The 20,758-nt window shown below is 38.8% G+C and overlaps 2 protein-coding genes across 4 annotated transcripts; both read right to left on the bottom strand.

Moving 5' to 3' along the window:
• Window positions 1-749: 749 nt before the first annotated feature.
• LOC143452595 (uncharacterized) lies at window positions 750-12,659 on the bottom strand. 3 transcript variants are annotated; one of them, XM_076953628.1, is made up of 15 exons: window positions 10,935-12,659; window positions 4,966-10,412; window positions 4,772-4,909; window positions 4,474-4,596; window positions 4,305-4,399; window positions 4,039-4,209; window positions 3,593-3,840; window positions 3,380-3,480; window positions 3,123-3,299; window positions 2,942-3,029; window positions 2,749-2,883; window positions 2,517-2,570; window positions 2,304-2,417; window positions 2,144-2,238; window positions 750-1,538 (listed from the first exon to the last, which is right to left on the bottom strand). In XM_076953628.1, exons 2-15 carry the CDS (start codon window positions 8,221-8,223, stop codon window positions 1,431-1,433), a joined length of 4,905 nt encoding a protein of 1,634 aa, XP_076809743.1. In that variant the 5' UTR covers window positions 8,224-10,412; window positions 10,935-12,659; the 3' UTR covers window positions 750-1,430. The 3 variants fall into 3 exon arrangements, with proteins under 3 accessions (XP_076809743.1, XP_076809740.1, XP_076809741.1); XM_076953625.1 differs by having other exon boundaries at window positions 4,966-8,205; window positions 11,967-12,659; XM_076953626.1 differs by having other exon boundaries at window positions 4,772-4,891; window positions 4,966-8,205; window positions 11,967-12,659.
• A 1,125-nt stretch (window positions 12,660-13,784) lies between these two features.
• LOC143451537 (beta-1,3-N-acetylglucosaminyltransferase lunatic fringe-like) lies at window positions 13,785-19,897 on the bottom strand. The gene is made up of 8 exons (XM_076952159.1): window positions 19,571-19,897; window positions 19,082-19,130; window positions 18,227-18,269; window positions 17,126-17,185; window positions 16,887-17,016; window positions 16,431-16,519; window positions 14,599-14,773; window positions 13,785-14,441 (listed from the first exon to the last, which is right to left on the bottom strand). The coding sequence occupies exons 1-8, from the start codon at window positions 19,829-19,831 to the stop codon at window positions 14,298-14,300; spliced, it is 951 nt and encodes a 316-aa protein (XP_076808274.1). The 5' UTR covers window positions 19,832-19,897; the 3' UTR covers window positions 13,785-14,297.
• Between the last annotated feature and the right edge of the window lie 861 nt (window positions 19,898-20,758).

Genomic DNA, 20,758 nt, shown 5'->3' with positions numbered 1-20,758 from the left:
GTCCAATCATACTTTTCTGTAGACAATACTTTCTTCCAGAAGTCTATATTCAACTTTATTTTCTCATAAAAACACACAACCACCAAAAGTCAGTTTTAATTTTGCAGGTGATAAGGGCTTTCACATTCAAATGGTTTTTGCAGAAGAAAATGCAAACAAGTACCGGAACCGTACGAAATAAGTTCTTTCAATAACCTAACTGCAAAAAGATCATCTCCTCCTCCTAGCCTACTATTACTGAACACTGAACAAGCGAATGCGCTAACAATTAACTCACCACTGGACCAATTACCCGCTACAATGATGTAACAATTACTTTCACATTTAACACAACGAAACAAGAACACGCATCGGGTATTGCTTTTCAGCAAATTGGCTAAACAAACTGTTGGTCGCTGTTGTGGCAGTCGCTGTTTTTGATGAATCGCTGTCGTGTAGTCGCTCTATTGACAGTCGCTATTTGGAACCCGAGCCATTTATCACAACGTTATCGTATAACGGTTTAGGTTGCCTAGTCGTATTTGACGTAATTATGATGTCACTGTGACTTATTACCACTTAAGCAATGTCCACAAATTGTCATATTAGATAGCCTTCTCCTATTTGGCTGTCGTCTTTCTCAGCTGATGAGTCTCTCTCTTCTGACCGTGAAATTTGATTGTTTCGTTTTACATCAATATGTAAATGCAATTTAACGCACACTTACTTATCGATTAGATTGCATGCAAAGAAATGAACACCACAGCAGCAAACAGAATATACTTTTATTTACAGCTTTTAATCGCCCGATAATATAGTCGAAGTAATCACGTTTGCCTTGAAATCTTGAATGCACTCGGTTCAATTCGATCCATTATTTTTCACGATCTTGTTTGTGTTGTTCTTTGCTGTAGTGTATGCGAAAACATAAAAAAGCGACAGTACTGCTGATTAGAGTACACATTTAACCCTTACCAGGCCCTTCCATTGAACTAAAACAGGAATTTACGAACAATTTGTATTGATTCCACTATATCAACACTTTTTCTTCATCCCCTTGAGGTATCGATATAGGCGAATTCTGCTGTATTATGCATTGGTTCAAACCTCAGCCCTTTCACACCAGTGCGTTCATACAACTGGCAATTAGGCCCACATTTCAAACTAGTGTGTCAATTTTTTACGTCATACACAATAATGATACAAAATAAACTATTACGTACAAAATGACCAATAACTTCGCATACATTTTAGCATATAACATTGGCATGCGACTGGTGACATTCGTAAAACATGGCACATATGTTTCAAGGCAAATGATTTGAATTGGAATATTGAACACGATAAAAATAATAACATGCTGATGCTGGAAATAAAAAACTTGCATAAAAATATAAATGCTATAGTTGATAGGAATGAGAAAGCACAAGAAATATGCAGGTCGGAACTTCTCAGTAATCACAACCAGGGAAGAAGTAGAGAGATTTATCAAGATGTGATACCACTACCGGCAGCTGCCTTGATAACTGTGGCGTCCGGCGGCCCATCGCTCTAGTCACCTGGATAATAAACTTCATGAATATTTCTTTCATAAACTTATTATGACAAGAAAAGTGAAAAGATCATGTGAATGTATTAAGTAAAGACATTTAAGTGAGATGCTTTAAGAAGCCGTCCAACAGGAAAAACTAAGATCTTTAAGATTTTGTTGGACTCCTGGGCGGTGTGGTTGGTGTATTATTTTGGCCTGGGAATTACCCTAGCAGTTGGCATGCTTGAATGTCCCAGGTCTCTTGCAGGTTTAGGTTAAAAATTGCCATGAAAGTAGCTAAATCTGCTATTTGGGTCCAAAATTCTAGTCTCAATTTTTGCCTCTGTTAAAAAAGTTTGAATCATGGCTTTTTGATGGCATTTCATGGAGTTTTAGTCTAAGCCCTAAGGCATATAAAAGTGACATGCAAAATTTCAGAGAAACTTTCAATGGAGGAATTTTTGAGTAATGAGTTTTTTTAGTAAATTCGCTGTGTTATAAAACAAGCAAGAATTTTATGGCCATCTTTTTGGTGTTTGATGGCTCCTTAAGTGTAGGCAATTAGCTTTGAAATTAAAGTATCTTTAAGCTCCACTCAAGAAATTAGAAGAAAGTTCGGGCTGTATCATTTACCTTCGTCATCAGGTCCATGAAATGATCATCTTTCGCATTTCTGGAAAACACGTTCACAACCGCAAAAAAGAATCTTCCAAATGAACTGACATAACCTGGGAATGTTAAAGTTTGTTAAAACAAATAAAACTTTGTGGTTGGTGATTAAAAGTTTTACGACCTTCCAGGGTTGATTGTACGGTTGCTATGTGGAGTGATCTTGGAATGTTGTTTGAGTTGTCAGGATGATGTCTCTCGTATTCCTCCAATAAACGTTCGATTTCTTGCTCCAGGTCTAATACAAAGTGAGTTGGGCTTAAATGAGGATTCGAAAATCATGAAACAGCTGATGAAGCTGATACGCAACTGGTTTATCAAACATTCATGTCTGTACCTGAATGAGGTGCTGTTGGTAGCGTCGCTGGTCTCACACCTATGTCTATGACACCTACAATTAATGAAAGGGTTATTACACAATTTCCAAAGTAACCAAAGTAACTTTGCCTTTGGAGTTTTTATGTTTAAATGCAAAGAACTTCAAAGTAAACAGCAGCAGACATGATGCCAAGTTGAGACGAAACTTGAAAAGAATTCGTTTTTTTTTCAAAAAAATTAAGTTTCTGTACCTCCTCTGCAGCAGTGGAAAAACAGCAACTTAGGCTTTTCCAATAATGATGGGTTATTAGGAGTGAAATTGTTAACTACCTCTGAGATGGTTAAATAATCCCCGTCTGTTCCATACACCACATCTTGACCTGAAACTGAATGTAACATTATATAAATGCAGTAAAAATTAAAAGTAGAAAACATACTACTTACTGTGGCCACCATGACTGATAATAAACAGAACACAAAAATCAGTGTGTTGGTCATCTCTGGAAAAGTTGGTTATAGTTTGCCGCATTTCCTGTGTAAAAAAATTCCATTTTCATCCAATTCATCCTTGAAAACTGTATATGCATTTTTGAACCGCTTTGAAAACACGTTTCCTAATCCTTACGTGAGCTTTTAAGTTTGGTCGGACATTCACTTCACAACCGAGTCCTTGAAATAATTGTCTGAGCAAGTCCAACGTCGGTTCAATTTGTCTTAAATCAGCTTCTGTGGGCCATGTTGGAAATCTTGTGTTGTACAAGAACAGGACATGTGCTTTTGGTTTTTGTACAACTTTGTAGATCTGAAAATAGTAATGACAGCATTATCTTACATAAAATTATTAATACATTAGAACTTGTCTTCAAACCAGCTGTTGTTTACGTTATCGTTGTCCAAATGATGCTCGTAGACATCTTGTGAAGCAGAATCCACCGTCACTTGGTTGCCATTAAAATCACATTCATCTGGTGATGCTGTTGTTTCTGTGAAATAAATTGCTTAAGTTATTTTATTCAATATTTTATTCTGTGCATGATAAAATTGGGAAATCTCTATCTAGTAAAAATTGTGCTGTAAATGTGAAATAAACTTAACCTGTTGCAGACAACGAAGCTAAACTGATGTTGCCTTCATGAAGTTGGATGCCGGTGTTTTCAGCAACGATTTCAAAATCAAATGAAGAATCTTCCTCCAAAATCATGGAATAATCTGCTTGGCAAATTGAAAATTGACGCCTGACCTTGGTTGGATGACGAAAGAGCTCTGAGCTGTCTATGACGGATTCTCGGTGATCGAAGACAACGTTGTCACTTGTTAGTTTCAGGATCAAGTTTTGGTCTGATCTAAATCACAATTATAGTGTAATAAAGAAACCTTGTTATTTAAACTGTTAAAGAAATTATGACAATGAAGCATAAATATAATGACCATTCTCTATCAATTTCCCGTTTTCCTAAGTACGAGTAATTGATGCGCTTTGACAAGCGATACAGCAAATACACAATTAAGCAGGCGAGAACGATGCACGGCGTTGTACTTACCTGACTTCACCTATAAAGCATCTCTGGCCCCTGTTCTCTGCTGTGTTCTGACCCATATAACTTAAAATCCACCAATTAATGTGAGGATTTCTTGAGTTTTTATGAACCATGCTACATTTAAACAGCAGCCGTTTACTGCTGAAGTCACTACGATTGCCCACAAAGTCTTTTCTGCAAATCAGACAACAAAAGTTTTATCTTAAACATGCATCAATTATTAAGGTTCTAAAGATTTCCAAAGTTGACCGCTTGCTAAAAATATTTACCCGCAAAATGACATGGTTTCAAAGGACAGAGAGTATTTGTCATGATGGGGCACATTCCCTAATGGACGCCAATCCTTACCGTCATGAGTTCGAGGCTGTGAGAAATACACGGACAGATAAAATACCTCAAGCAAACGATTGAAAATTGGGAAATTTTTAATGCACTCACAGTGACAAGCACATCAGACTTGTCTGGCAAGTAGCAGGTCGGCAAAGTTATGGTGACAGGCTTTTCAAACTTGTAACTTGGTGAACATTTCAGAGTAGGAGTTAATTTCATCTTGTCTATATTCTGTAAAACAGATTTTATATCACATACGGAGCTGCTAATACAGCAAAATATTAAAATTATGAGAACTTAATTTTAAAGCCAGTTCAGTGACAGTTCAATGATTACAAAAGCTACTAAATACATATAATAGTTATTCATTGTTCAATGCTTCATGGCTCAACTTTCATTTCCTCACCTCTTCTTCGTCGTCATAGATCAGAGTGAAAACAAAGAACATGTTTTCGTTCATGGCACCTTCAGGTATCTCAATCACACAACCTTCAAACTCAACCCGACCTCCTTTGTTTCCTACAACCTGGGTTTGTGTAAACATCTATTACAACACAATGGTTATTATATGTTAATAAAACAGCAAATGGAAAAACTTACGTCAGTAGTTTGGACTGGCATATACTCAAATGGTTCCTCATCGCTTTCGCTTGGCTCGCTTCTGTTGGCCTCCTTTGAAGCTTCCAAAACTTTCTCGTGTTGTTTTAAATTGTTCAGAAAGTTTTCGATCAAAATGAGTCGCTCGATAACGTGACTGTCGGCACTTTTTTGGGATAAAATCTTTTTCTGCATTTCGAGTTCGTTATGAATTTTTTTCAGAACTTTGTTTCGATTTTCGTAGTTCTCTGAAAAAATACTAAGATTTGCAAAGCGTGCATCTGTGTCTGCATCGGGAAAGATTTTCTTTACAACAGCCGGTGTTTCTTCAATTTTGTTTTGCTGTTCAAAGTTGCGAAGAAGAATTTTAATCAGACGAAGATAATCAACCACAAGATTTTCAGTGCTTCTATGTGATAAAACTTTTTTCTGTATTTCAAGTGCATTTTCAATCATTTTGAATGCATTTTTGTGTTTTTTCAGGTTTCCTAGACAAACGCCAGCGTTGGCGAATACGGCAGCAATGTTGATATCCTTGTTTGCATTTGGTGATATCCGCTTCATAATTTCCAGTGCCTGTTCATACCTCTCCAGTGCTTTCTCATGTTCTTTGAGATTATCCAGACAAATTCCAGTATGATTGAAACAATTGGCCAAGTTATTGTCAGTGTTTTCATTCAGTGATGTTTGCTTTCTTAATCGTAGTTCATTGTTGAATGCATGCAGAGCTTCTACATACAGTTTCATGTTTTTTAGGCAACTGCCATAGCTCTGCCAGTAGACGGAACCGGTATCCATGCTCGCATCAGTTGAAACATCTTCGATGTGTTTAGATCTTTCTTTTTGTATTTCCAGTGCATATTTGTATTGAAATGAGTCTTTAAAACCTGATGCAGAACAGAATTTGATTCCTGAGGTAAACCTCCTCATCAAATCATCTTTGAAAACAGCTTCATCAACTTTCTTCCAAATCTCCAAACCTTGTTGAAAATAGGAAAGAGCTTCTGACAGTCGGTTAAGAGCAACCAAACATTGCCCGAGATTGCAGCATATAATAGCGGCGTCCTTATCAGCCCTGATATCCCCGATTAAGTTCTGCTTCATATTCAAAGTTATAGCTTCATCACTTTGTTGCTGTGCTTGGCATAAAACACCAACATTTAAATGAAGAACTATCTCAAATTTTATTTTGTCTTCGTTGTCTAATGTGGCAAAGGCATTTAGAGATTTCTTTACTTCTAACAAAGATTGCTTACTTTCACCTAATTCATTCCAGATAAGACCACGTATATTCAACCAACTTGCTTTGTCTGCTGCCTTTTTTTGGTATTCAGGAAGTTTATTCCTCACAGTCAATTCATGTTCACTTAACAACAATGCTTCTTTAAACATAAAAAGTCTTATCAAACATTTAGACATTGCATGCATTGTATCAGCATTATCTCGTGAAGGCGAAACTAGTTCAACAAAGCTTTGCGACAATCCAGGTGCCATGATACCTTTAGCAATATCCAGGTACTGCTGAATTTTTGAGTAGCTCCTCCCAAAAATGGATGTGTCCAAGGTAAGGTCCTGAACTGGACTCTCGCTTGAATCATTGCTCAGAAAAACAGTTCCGAAGTGGACGGCTTTCTCAAACCGTCGAAGGTAACAATTGGCTAATGTCACCAACACTTCCGGATTTCCATAGAAATCTGTCAATGATATTTGAAAGTATTTCGCGAAGTCGCATTGCAATGAATGAGTTATCAGGAAGAAATCAATGAGACTTTTTGCCCCGACAGTCTGACTCAGTTCACCAACCTCGCTTATTTCCATGGACCATTCATCAACCCAGCCATCATGGGCTTCCTTTTCACAGTAAACTTTCATAAGAACTTCACAAGCGACGGCCAATGCATAGTTTAACTTGTGGGCAAATTCTTCAGATAAACCATGTCTTGAAAGCTGAAGGGTAATTTCAAAGCAGGACGCTGCTTTGAGCCTAAACAATCTTCCAAGAGCTGATATGAAAACAGATAAGCTTCTGTAAATTACTTTCTTAACATCACAGCCTTCGGAATCACTTGCATAAAACAGCTGGTTTCTCATTCCCAAATGTTCCAAGCATTTTTTGATGTGATCACGAATGCCAGATGCTGTGGTATCTTCAGACGATAGTTTAACTCTGACTTGATTTTCAAATTCTTCATAAACAGCAACACTTCCAGCAACATGGCAACTGCAAGAGATATCATCTTGACCATTCCCACTGCTGTGCAAATAATCTGCCAATGAACTTGGAGGTTCGATCAAAATTGTAGCAAAAGACGGCGTCTCCGCTGCGAAAAAGCTATCGAGATGATCATTGCTTGCGTAAGGGTCAAAAGCGTGGGCAAAAATTCCGTTTTTTGTGCAAATATCACGATACCAACATCCGTTTGCGGGATTTAAATCATTCAGAGTTGGAATGGCAGCAAAAGGGATCACGGTTTCACCAAGATTTATCAGAACAACTTGAAAAATAACAAAGAACCATCGATAATATTCCAAGATTGCTTCATAATTCGGCCAATACTGGACACCTTCTTGCAATACAATGAGACTTTGAAAATCCGAATAAGGCGTTACGTCACCACGAGCCAATGATCCCATTCCAGCCAAAGCATAATCACAAGGTGATTCCCCCATTATGTCGCTGCAGAACTCGGCAATCCCTTTCATTATGGCTTTAAAGTCGTTTGTTACTTTTTCCATTATTTTCTGAATTCGAGCAATTTTTGACTCCTCAAGTTGTCTCAGTTCATCTCCTTCTGCATTTTCGGGCATGTTCTCCGACTTTTTTAGCTCACTCTTTGCATCGTCTCTCATCTTTTCAACCCGCTCTTTCACACGTCTGGACTCTCGCAATATGTCACCTTCGGCATTGGCTGCTTTGAGAAGACACCGTGACAGTGTATTGAGGTCGTCTTCTACTTTCGCTTTGTTTTCGGGGTCTCTAACAATCGCAGCATTCAGCAACGTTGCACTTTGAATGAAACAGAGTTTATCCTGGGTCAGGTGAGCTCGATTCATGTAAATGACGCCAATTTTGTGGAAAATTTCAGCGCACTCAACCGGATTCTTCTCGCGGCCATGTCTGTCACAGAGTTCAGTTTTTAATTTTGCTGCAAGTTTCAGCTCTTGCTCCTTCCCTGCTTGCATTGTAACAGCAACACTAACTGCGTGACATGCCTGGCTCAATAGTGCAGTTAAACTAAGCATCTGCAAATAATTAAACATCAACTGCTACGGTGCCCCCACACTGATGCGATCATCGCACTACAGCCACAAAACAAAATCTAAAGGAAACACACGCGATGGCGTGTTGTTGCACGCACTTGTCTGCACCCTGAATGCGCCAAGATTCAAATCAGCAGGTGACGTCAACTAGGCTATGCAAGGATATATAAGGATGGCTACAGTCCTGAAACGCCCAACAGTATTAACGAACACTATTAGCTAACCGGGCCGCTGGCGACACGACACGTGAATTCACTTAATTATCTGGTTGTCTTGTTTTGTATTTATTTTGGAAAGCTTATCTGCATTATAGAGGCAAAACTACTTAAAAATACTTTGCAAAAATGTTATCAGCAGGGCGACAATAAAAAGCTTTAAATGTGAATACCAGAAATTAACATCACTGTCCATCTGTCCACAAGATTCCTGTCCACAAGATCTGCAAGCTTTGCTAATTCTTTGGCCCTTCTGCCTCAGGCACAAATAAAAGTTAACCATACGTTTGCCAGTAGACCGGAAGCAATACAGCGATTCCCGGACTCCGACCTCCATAGCGACATGTGCCAGCACCCGGGGTATTTACTGGACTGTGCTATCAATGCAAAAATATGAGCCCAAAGTGAAGCAGTAACACCTCATTCTGTCCCACCACAATTCCATAAACAACGTCGGAAATCAAACCATTCAGGACGCCATTCAGCTTTCCAGATTGGATGACGCGTTAATCGTCTTCGAATCGGCGTTGGACGATTTGGATCTCTCATGGCTCATGCACATTCATAAACGATTTGGGTTTCTTAGCACCTACAGCATGCAATTATGGCGCAAAGGAGCAGTCCATAGATCGCTACATCCCGGTCTTACTTCATGTCCATCCGGTACATTTCATGTGAAGAAAAGCGATGAAAATATCAGCAAGTGGCTGCTCCAACTTGGCTCTGGCATTTGACCCTTTCGACGAAGACGCCCTCATACGATTTAAAAAGTGAAATCTGACTTGATCAACGAGAGACACTGCTACAGGAGTCCTCGTATTCCTTCCTAGTTTGCTGGTGACCCCAAAGTATTTTGTAAGACCGATTCATTTTGTATGGAAATAGAATGCTGTTCGACATTGTGTAAGTTTCAGAGTGAAATACATGATGAAATACTAAATATTTCAAAGAAACGACCATGAAGGCTGAAAATAAGCAGACAAATGTTGTCTCGGGTGGTAGGGGCCCAGATAACATGGGCGTGGGTTAGGCTAGCGTGGTATTTGCCTCATGGTCTACGTAGGCTGCATGACGTAAACGAAAAGTCGTTGGTTTGGCCAGTTAGGTATTCAATAAAAAGCTATCACGATAAGTTTTTCAACATGTTTGAGGTGGGAAAATCGTATTCAGCGTGCAGACAAAATCTCAAAGCAAGTTGCCTGTAGTTGTCGCAAATGACGCTTTTCGTTCAAATCGCACCTAGTGTGTAGGCAACTTTGACGTCATAAAAATATATTTTTAAAAACAACCACAAACACTCGGATAAAATATGCCCTTGGCTGGCAGCAGCGTGGCAAAGGCGTAATATGTTAACTAAGAGTAACTAAAACATGATCACAAGGTTGCGATTTAAACGAGAATTAAACAAAGATTCCCGTGCTAACGTCTTATTCTTAGTATTGTCCTCATGAGTAATAGAAACATTTTAAAACAATAGCATCTGAATGACATGTTATATTCAACACATTATACCTTGTAATTAGAACACGACATAAAATGATCGTAGAGTATTCCGTGGTAGTTAACTAAGGTACTTAACTAAGGTACTTAACTAAGCTTACAAACGGCTAATAATCACCTCAGAATCAGCACAGGGCGCTGAAACATAGCAACAATGACGCTACAAAGAACTCAGAGCAGCAATGCGCCACAAACATATTTAACCACTTGGTGCCGACAAAGTGCAATTAAGAATGCATTCTCCATTCAGTGAACCTGCGTTTGCCACAGCAGCCGACATGCCGACTGAGTCGTAACAATTTAAATTCCAAAGGTAGAAGTTGTGTAAAGTCAAGACGTAACATCGGAATAACATGATAAAGGATAGCTTGTTACAACAGAATAATTCCCAAAACAATATCCAATAATACCAAAGTGCACCAAGACTTCATCGATGTTTCTGGGTTCGCCAAAGTTGTCTCAACTTACCACGCACTGCAACGAAGTAATCAAGTTTTCTACAGTGTCAAATTACCTAAGACAATGCGCTTGTTGAAAAGAAAAACATTGAGCAATGACAGAAGGCGACAGGAAGAAAAATCCTTCCCAGGTGTTAAGCAAACCATGAAATATGTCGTTGAACAAAATATCAAAAAAAATATCAAACAAGCTCTTGTTGCTTAAGTGTTGAGTTTAGTGGAAAATATTTACAAAACCTAAGCTCATACGGAATTTTGTAATTGTACCATGTGGTGTTGTCAAAACAGCAGAAATGCTTCTGAATCATGAAGCTTCTGCAGATAAAGGTTTCAAGTGGAAATAGTTTTAGATTTAAAAACGCCGATCGATTCCTTCAGGTTTTTCACTACGCTTGGTAACAAACAAAACCCAGACCTAGCGATGGGGTCAGATTATAAGTTTTTAAATTCAGTCATTCGAAACCAATGACCCCACAAAGGCAAACCGAGAAAATGATGCGAAGCGTGTAAAGCTTTTCATCCAGCGACAAACACTTACCTGAAGTATACTTGTGAGGGTCGAAGCAATAAAATCCATTTTTTGTTTGCGATGAACTCACGACGACTGACAGCACGCACAGAGCCTAATCTGAAACTCATATTTGTGCTTTCCGCAGTAAGTTTTTCGTTTGAGTCTTGCCCAATCAATCAAAAATTTTAGGACTTTAATTGAACAAACTATTACGAAAATTAAAAGAATAACCTATGACAAAAAAATCTCTTGAGAATACGAGGCTAGTTTTTGACGTAAAACACCCATTTGTAAAGCAAGTGGGAATAATTACCTTAAACTTTTAACCATAAGCGATTGTTTTTCAGAGAAAATTAGAGGTCAATGAGTCACGTCGAAATTAAGTTCTTATCACGTCACAATAACGCTAAACGACGTCACACACGGAATGATGTTTTTAATTTTTTAATGGCGGAGGAACGGGTTCCAATGAATGAGATAAACATTAGCATTTAAGACATCTTCACTTTTGCTCTCCGAACTTAACCCCGTGACCCTGCACGGTAAAAATTCATTCCACGTTAAACGTTGAACAAAACAGTTTGTGGTCGTTCTAGGGCCAGCTATTGGTGGGAAAAATAACCTTAAATTAAGAAAACGGTTTTACTTAAAAATGCACACGTTAGTTGCATTAAGTGTTGAATAATATTAAATGGCTCTCACGGAAATACAATTAAAAATATGTAACTTTCATGGCTTCCTTAACCAAAAGGCTTCCGACTCCTGCTATAGTGTGACATAGTCATTCAGTAAGTCATAGTCATGATAAAAGTCTCGCATAAGTCCTAGCATCCAGTTTGTTTATCGTTAAAGCATAATTACGCTTAACTCATTACACCCACAATCTTGCATAAAACAGGGATAAACAGATTATTATTAGGCTATATTTTGCATTGAAGCAAATTTTTTTGCGGTGAAATAACAAAAAATTATAATCAAAATCCAATGCTTTTGAAAATCAACTTTATAACAACTATTTTATTGTGTTTCGGGTAACCGACAAGACAAGAGAAAACTTACCCTTGGCTTGTACAAAGCTTCAAGTTCCGCAAACCTAAACTCCAACCTAAACCCTAGATTTCCCATCTACAATTCCCACCATTACTACATGGGCTTCCTTCCTATCGTCTACACTCGCTCACTTCTACACGAGCTACAGCGTCAGGCCTTGATTAAAGTGAAAGCTTTTGTAACAAAACTCACATCGGCCTCAACGTTGAATGATGAATGTTCTACGACGCTTGCGAGGTTGCTCGGAGCAAACACTTTCCAGGGAAGAAAAAAGTTAAATTACCACCTTTTGCTTCTCTACGTTTAATCGAGGAAGTGACGTGCAAAGGAACTTTGGGCGTCACTTTGTTTCGGTCTTTTGTTGAAATAAAAGAAACTCACTGAAGCGAGAAGTTTATAAAACTTTTGTGTCTTTACCGACAAAGTAGTGGGTATTATCATTTTTAAAGAACCCACGTTCAGTGTTGAATTGACTCGAATCACGTTTTTAAATTATTGGACTTGGTTTGAGTCTCAGAAATTAACTTGCCTCGTTAAATCTTAGTTGTTTCTTTATTGACCAACTGAATTACAGACGTTTGATTTCATTGCAAACGATCGGTTAAGTTAAAGGTACAGCCAATGACATGACTTGATTTGACTTGCAATACATTTTAACTTGACTTGACTTGACTTAATCTAATCAGTAGTTTGACTCGACTTGACTTAGTCAACTTCCGGAATGACTTGACTTGACTCAATTCTTAAAACAATGACTTGGTTACAGCAATGTCACGTTCGATCGAGTTCTTCTTCAGGCGACCAACTTACATCATACTCCTTTATTTCTTGCTTTCCGTCTTTCGATGCAAGAGATATGTCCGTTGCAATTAAACTCGCATTTGAAATTTGAATATATCTGTGACGTAACAAGTCATCTGCCAGTCAAGACGAAATGTCCGGGAGTAAATTGATGCGGTTTTACAAAAAGACTTTGATGCGTTACAGGCTCGTGCTCTAACTTACAGCACGACCGGGATGGGTTTTCCGGCTTTAGATTGTCTGGGACAATGCGCCCAGGTCAAACATTGAAGCTTTGAGTCTCAAAGCGGCCACTGGTGCCTTGGTTGAGGCGCTGGCTACAAAATCGACGACTGAAGGAGTTTACAGGCAAAGCAGCCTTAGTTAAACTTTTTAAATGCGGATGATTAAAATATTAAATTTTGCTTCAAATGTTCCATTCTGCTACCGGTGTTTCGGTGTTGTAAATGCGTTTCGGTACGTTTGTTACATCACAATTTACAGTAGGCTAATTAACCCCAGATTTATCGATGTAAAAGTAAATGTGACGTCATTATTAAGTGTTACATCACAGTACTTTCCGTAAACTGACCTGTCGTTACCGGTTTACTGCGAGGTCTACACTTGCGGTTTCTCTTTGGTCGGTGTTGGAAGGAAATTTATTCTGTTTCAAGATCAGCATCAAATGTTTTGTTGTGTTAGTCTCTTAGTCTTAGGAGTTGAGGGGGCGTTGGATAATCAGTAAGTTGCCCACGACATGTGGGAAAGTTTGAGAACCGTTGCATTAAAGTACAATCTCCACCAAAGAAACTTCGAAACATTCGAGAATTCTTTTCCAACCACATTTTACCTTTGAACAATTCCCGTTAAAATCCTGGCTTAAGCGCCCCCACTAACGGTTAAAGATGGTCGGCTAAGTTGATTTTATCACGACATAGAGCAGTGGTTTTAAACGATTTTTTGGCGCGACTTAAAGTCTTATCTGTGGGAGCGGTGGCGACCCAAGTGGTGATCTAATGGTAATAAACGAATTTCGAAGCTTCCAACTTAAGACTAAGAAACCCTGTAATTTTGGTCACGACGCAAACACAGAACAAATATCACTGATATAAAAAAAGAACCGATAGAGAAATACAGCACAGCATCTAATATTCTCATTTCAATGTGCGTCTTGGCACTGTTTGACGTCGCACAATTGTTGAAATCTTGGTTGGGAGGTGGCGAGAGCGCATATAATTGGACTCGCTCGCACCTTCTTTGAAGTTACACATGTGAGCAGCCATGTTGATGTGCCATACAACTGCACCTCAGAGAATTTTGGAACGCACCTCAAAGAATTTCGGGCGCGCGTGTGGACTCAGCGCCATTATTACACCATTTGAATTTTGAGTATATTACACTTATTTTGGAGACATCTCGCGTGTCGTATAGAATAGAACAGAAATATCTAGTTTCAGTGTCGTAGCCAGAAACCGGTCTTGCCCCTGGGGTTAAGAACCACTGGCATAGAGTATGCCAGATACATGCAACGGATACTGTCAGTTTGAGAAATCTTTTAAGTTATATGCTGGAGCAAATCTTATCTTCAGGATGAAGAATACAGTGCAGGGAGTAAAACCCGGTTGGATCTTCAGTTTTGTTGAAGAGAGGTTCGAAGGTTTCATTCTTGAAAAGTCCCAGGTTTATGCCGTGATGGAAACTGACCTGTCATTGTAAAACAGAATTCACATGAAATTAAACAAACACTACGCGTCGCTGTAAACGATCAAACCTTAAAAATGAAGCTACTTTTGCACTTAAACGTTCCGCGTTATCCAACGCATCGTTCGTTGCGAGTTTTACAAAGGCAAAACCTGTTAACCTGTTCCGGTAAATCTTCTTTGTATATTTCCGGCGTCTCTGGCCCATAATAAGGGCTGCTGTGCATGAGTTGCGACTCTGTTAGCGGGAGCTTGAGCAAGTAGTTCACGATGTATCCGATGGAACAATCGTCGGCCGCGTTCGACTCTTGACAAGTCTTCACAAAACTTCCTTCACTTTAGAACAATGCAAAGGTCAGCGTTTCGTGGTTCGTTTATACTACATCAGTGTACCGACACTTGATCACGCGACACTTATTCACGCGACGCTTAATCACCGACACATAATCACTAGGACATTTAATCACGCGACACATAATCACGCGACGCTTAATCACCGACACATAATCACTAGGACACTTAATCACGCGACACATAATCACTAGGACATTTAATCACGCGACACATAATCACTAGGACATTTAATCACGCGACACATAATCACTTGGATGTCGGAAAAGCGTGAGGAAAATTCAGTAATTCAAGCTCGTGTGCATCTCTCTGTGGGGATGGCGATGTGGATTGCTTTTAAGGTGTTTACCAGCCTTAGCCATGGTCCCTTCCTCTGACGTAGTCGAGTCATTTCTGATCCTAGCTGATAGCATGCCCGATCACGAGAAGATGCCTGAGCTGCTTTCGTATTTCGAACACACATATATCAGAGGCAGACGACGTCCGGGACGTGGTGAAAATTACGGCTCAGCCATCTTTCCAATCGAAAGTTGGAATCATTACGAAGCCGGGGCAGGTTGCATTGCAAGAACCACAAATGCAGTCGAAGGTTGGCATTTTGGTCTCCAAAGTGCTTTTTCAATGCCACCACCCGACATTGTGGACTTTCATACAGGGAATTGAAAAAGACATTCAAATGCAACGTGCAACGTTTCTGCAAGGAATTGCTGGTACTCAACCTTCTATTCCAATGCGTTACAAGGCACTGAAACTGCGCGTGCAAAACACAGTTGACCGTTATCTGTCAAGCAAGATTTTAGTCTATCTTCGTGCAGTTGCTTACATTTCCCATGCATAACATTGCTGTAAATTGTAAATGTAAATAAACATTGTAAATGTGTGATTAAATGTCGCGTGATTAAATGTCTTAGTGATTAGGTGTCGCGGGATTAAGTGTCGCGTGATTAAATGTCCTAGTGATTATGTGTCGGTGATTAAGCGTCGCGTGATTAAGTGTCGCGTGATTAAGTGTCACCAAACCACTACATCATCATAATCGGACCACGTAAGTCACAAGGGGGTGTTACTAGCTCCCGATGTTAGAGGCTGCTGCGTCCACGCAGAGAATTGGTCGCGAGTTGGTTTTACTTTAAATGTTGTTAACGTTCTTAGTTTGCCTTAATTAGCCCTACATGTCAAACCAGTTGAACATGGCAATGATAATACAATGCTGAGTAATGCATGAAGCAACAATTTCACCGTATGTAGGTCACCCAGGCTCATGTTTGCTAAAAATTGGCCGTCAGATTAGAAGGATGTTTAATTATGCCAGAAGTTGGTCTTAGCTTATAAAGGATTGATTTGAGTTAGATTTAGATTAGAAGGTAGATTCAGGTTAGTAAGCAGTAACATTTAAGTTATAACTCAAATGCTTAAAAATGACTTTGTATTTGTGGTATTTTCGAAGCAGTAGCGCTTACTTGGCTATTCCCACTAAAATTAAGATTTAAGCAAACTTTAAATTCGTGAAACATTCCGAAATCAAATATGAACTAACCATTGTATTTAGTCGTAAGTCTTGTAATGTCGTCAGATTTCTATGCGTAAACATATGACTAAATAACATAAACTATTGACTAAATCCGAAACAATGCAAATTTACCTGACTTTTGGCGCCATCAGCTGGGCCAAAACACAGCTTATGCAGTACCCGGCGCCCCCAGTCCCAAAAACATACGGGTGTCCTTTGTACTGAAAAAAAAATCGTAAACTTTGTTTAATTCTAGATCTGTGGCTCTTTTCCAAAAGATGGTGAAAAGACATCAAGGTAGTATATTAAATGCAAAAACATGACCAATGTAAATGGTTTAATTTGAATTTACATATTTTTTTATTCGCGTGCAAAATTTTTTAATCGTGAATAAAGCAAAAACACGAAAAGACATCAAGGTAGTAGTGAGCGATTTGGAAAGGATTGAAAATCGTTGTTCTTGCACGTGACGTCATAACCCCACAAACGCAAAATTATGGTCATCAAGCCGCGGTTGGTTTCAAAATTTGAGCAAATGTGAGCTAGTTATTTAGTTAATGCAAAGTGGCCACAAACGAAAAAACTCACGTCCATATATTCTCCCGGATATCTGCTTCTCTTGCCGACATAGAAACTTTCTCTCGAGTTAAAGTTGTCCAACAAAGCCACAAGTCTCGCTGTGTTGACGTAATTGTCGTCGTCGAAATGGCACCACCATCTGGATAAATGATGTAAAAAACTAGAACTTACATTGCATTTATTTTTTATCACAACTATTTTATGTTTTATCATTATTAGTTGTAGTCAAGTTTCATTTTCAACTTCACTTCTGGTTTTTTGCAAAGAAAACATCAAATTCGGCTCCGGTTTTGCAGCAAAGGTGGTCCCTGAAATGAAACGAAGATATCAGCATTTCAGAACCAGTTATTCCCTCAGCATTGTGCAGGTCAATCGCTTCCCCGTATCTTCAATTAATTGTAACCTTGTTTTTTGTTTTTATATTTTGTTAATTAGTTTCATTCGCTGAGCAAGTTCCTTAGAGCGTTTTTTTATCGGTAGGGGGCGCCATATTCAAATGTTTATTGTTATAAACAGGAGGTTGGCCTGATATTACCAGACTGCCCTGGGTATTATTTTACCTAACGAGCTCGAGAAAATGAAATCAACGAACCCCAGCTGTAGCCTATTTGTTGCTTTTCAGAACGGGTAGAACTTAACTATACACTATGACGTGCATCATAACACAGAAGTTCACTTAAGCTTAAACTTATAATGAAAACTACCTTAAGAAGAGATCAAATAATATACAAATCGAAACAAAGCAACGTTACAGAGCTTGGACCTTTGCACTTCGAGGCAAGGGGCTACACAGCAACAGAACAAAGGAACGCTCCAAGCTCTAAGAGTCTAAGTATATTCGGCGCGAAGTTACTAGTCGATTCGGCTTTTCGGGTCGAATTCGGGTTCAAGTTTGAAAAAAAAGAGCGCGAACTTGAACTTCGGTTGTTCGGCTGGTTTGACCTGTTCACAACCCTGAATCGGTCTGCCTGAGATCCAGAACAGGGATTGGCCACAAGCAAAATAAAATTTACAACAACCTATGACAGGATGGCGTCTTTATCTCAATATCATTATTTATATCGTCCTACAATAAAACAGCTGCGTACAAATCAGGTGATTTTATGTAGCCTATTCGTTTTAACGGCGTTTGATCTTTATAAAAGTTGAATCATGATGGAGTGTGCTTAAAAAGAACATTAAAAGCTAAAGTAGTAGCTTAGCTTATACAATATCGTATTTATAAACATATTTGCTCTAGCGTAACCTATGATAAGTGCATGGTTATTACATTCAGTGTTACGTGACTAATTGTAATTGTTGCTACTCAATTGTTTGTTACAGAACGTCAGATTTTCGACGAAACTCACCTATGGTACGTGCTTCCACAGCTTGTCCCAATCAGATGATCACCTGGATCACAAAACATATAAAAGTTGATTTTGCACGTGACAACGTTGTTCAATTGTTATCCCCCCAAGCACCACGCAATTTGCAGAGTCATTAATTAAACCAGAGTCTTTAATTAAACCAGAGTCATTAATTAAACCAGAGTCATTAATTAAACCAGAGTCATTAATTAAACCAGAGTCATTAATTAAACCAGAGTCATTAATTAAACCAGAGTCATTAATTAAACCAGAGTCATTAATTAAACCAGAGTCATTAATTAAACCAGAGTCATTAATTAAACCAGAGTCATTAATTAAACCAGAGTCATTAATTAAACCAGAGTCATTAATTAAACCAGAGTCATTAATTAAACCAGAGTCATTAATTAAACCAGAGTCATTAATTAAACCAGAGTCATTAATTAAACCAGGGTCGTGATCAAGTCGTCAGGCTCCAGTCAAAATCACCTCCTTAGTTTGAAAGACTCGAGTCGTGTCGAATTTCATTTCAAAAAATGACTCCATTTAAGTCGAGTCATTTAACAAATAGAATTCGAACCAAGTCAATTGATATTTGAAACAGATAATTATAAACCTTATAAAAAGCAAACGCACTTTTACTCTAGACAAGAAACTTTCGATTTATTAAATATTTGTTTCGTTTTTTTCTCCGCGTTTATAAAAAAAAAAACAAACATCAATTAAAATCATGTTCGGTGAAGTCGAGTCTTTCTCACAAGCGACTCGAGTCCAACCAGAGCCATCATACGTCACAATATTAAGCTTCCACGTGTACTTCAAATGCGTTCGGGTGCTATAAGGTCAGTTGCTTACCTGTTTTCTCCTGAGTGACGTTATCGAGCTCGTCTGTGATCAAATAAACCTACAAATGATGCGAAAAAGAATGACAAGATTTTTGATTTGGTCACGTGTCCGCAAACAATGTGCAAAATGACCCGCAATCTTGCAGAGATGCTTGATCCGCACAAACAATAACGAATCTTATTTATTAGAACCTTGACTTGATTTATTGAAGAAATTAAATTTCAGACGCGGTATTGACCCGAGCTCGCAAATGCTTTCATGACCTCACCAACCAATACACCTTAGAACCGTACTTAGAAAAGAAAATCCGGTTCTATTATTCTATCTACATGGAAACGGGGAACGAAGCAGGATCCGAACAATTGAATGTCAATTAATTCTTTACAAGCAATTTTATAATGTTGATCCCAGCGTGTCCAGATGCGGTAGCAAGTTGATGAATAATTTAGTGTTAACCAACACAGTGTTAACTTAACAAATTAATTCCAAAGCCGATACCTGGGGTAGCGCTGGCTTTAGCCACGTGTCCAGTAGCAGATTTATTCTTCCTTCATGATTCTTCCTCGATGTCTTGATGGTTATCAGAATGTCCTCAAAGGAGAGATGAGGCGTCCTTGTAGCTTCACCAACAAGTTTGTGAAACTGAAAGATGAAGTTTCCCCAAGATAGCTTCCCCCCGGCGATGATGCAACAAGCGAGAACACTCAAAAAACCAACCGAAGCGAAAAAACTTCTGACGCCAAAACGTCGGATTTTCATGATTATAATAAATTTTCTCGATTCGCCGCGGAGGTCGAAAGTTATCTACTGTAAGAAGTAAACGGGTATGGATTAAAATAAATCTGTTTAAAACGTATTGAATAAATGTAATAATTAAAATGAGCAATCGTTGTATCCTCCATTTGTGGTCGTGTCGTGCGAGTCAGGTGTTTTTTTTGCCACCAACACTAGATGTCGGGGCAGCCAGCAGCACCCGAGTTGAGCTGTCAATCAAAAACTATACGAAAGATTTTATTCGTGTCTGCTTTGTCTATATATGGAAGTGAGGCCTGTTGAAGAGATTCGCCATCTTTAGAAGATGTTTCTCCCGCTACCACATGACCGACGACAACATATATGTTCAAGGCGAAATTTTTCTAATAGTTATTATTGTCGGGTTAATTGAACCCTTTTCTACACAACACTTCAAAAGTGTTTTTCTAAGAGATCTGTTCCCAGGTGATAATGAGGACGCGATGAAAAGTTTTTCCAGGTTTCAAGGCGGCGAATGAGTTGAACAAAATTAAATTAACTCTACACTGAAGGTTAATTGGAAACAATTGACTCATTGTTAACAAATAACAAACACACAAAAAAACAACTTTTAGCTTTTTGAGCAGTTTTTAAGGAAAACCGAAGTCGCGTAAGGCCAATGTTGTTCGTGGCACAAGTACTTAATCACAGTGCCGACAGAATGAGCTAGTTATTGTGTCTGTACAACCAAGATGCGACGTTATCTGTGTCTCCACAAGTGACAACATGCACCGAGTCAATTAGAGCATCAGTCTGTGAGTCAATCAGCCTGTTGGGCCTTTTAATGAAAACAAATTTCCATAATAACTGTTTAGCTAAATTTCAAGCTGCGGGGTTTTATGAGAGTAGCAGCAAAAAATGCATCTTACAACCTGCCTAAAATCGACTGAATCA

This window comes from Clavelina lepadiformis, chromosome 4, assembly GCF_947623445.1.
Source record: "Clavelina lepadiformis chromosome 4, kaClaLepa1.1, whole genome shotgun sequence".
Classification (NCBI taxonomy): Eukaryota; Metazoa; Chordata; class Ascidiacea; order Aplousobranchia; family Clavelinidae; genus Clavelina; species Clavelina lepadiformis.
This window is presented reverse-complemented; position numbering and strand designations above follow the sequence as displayed.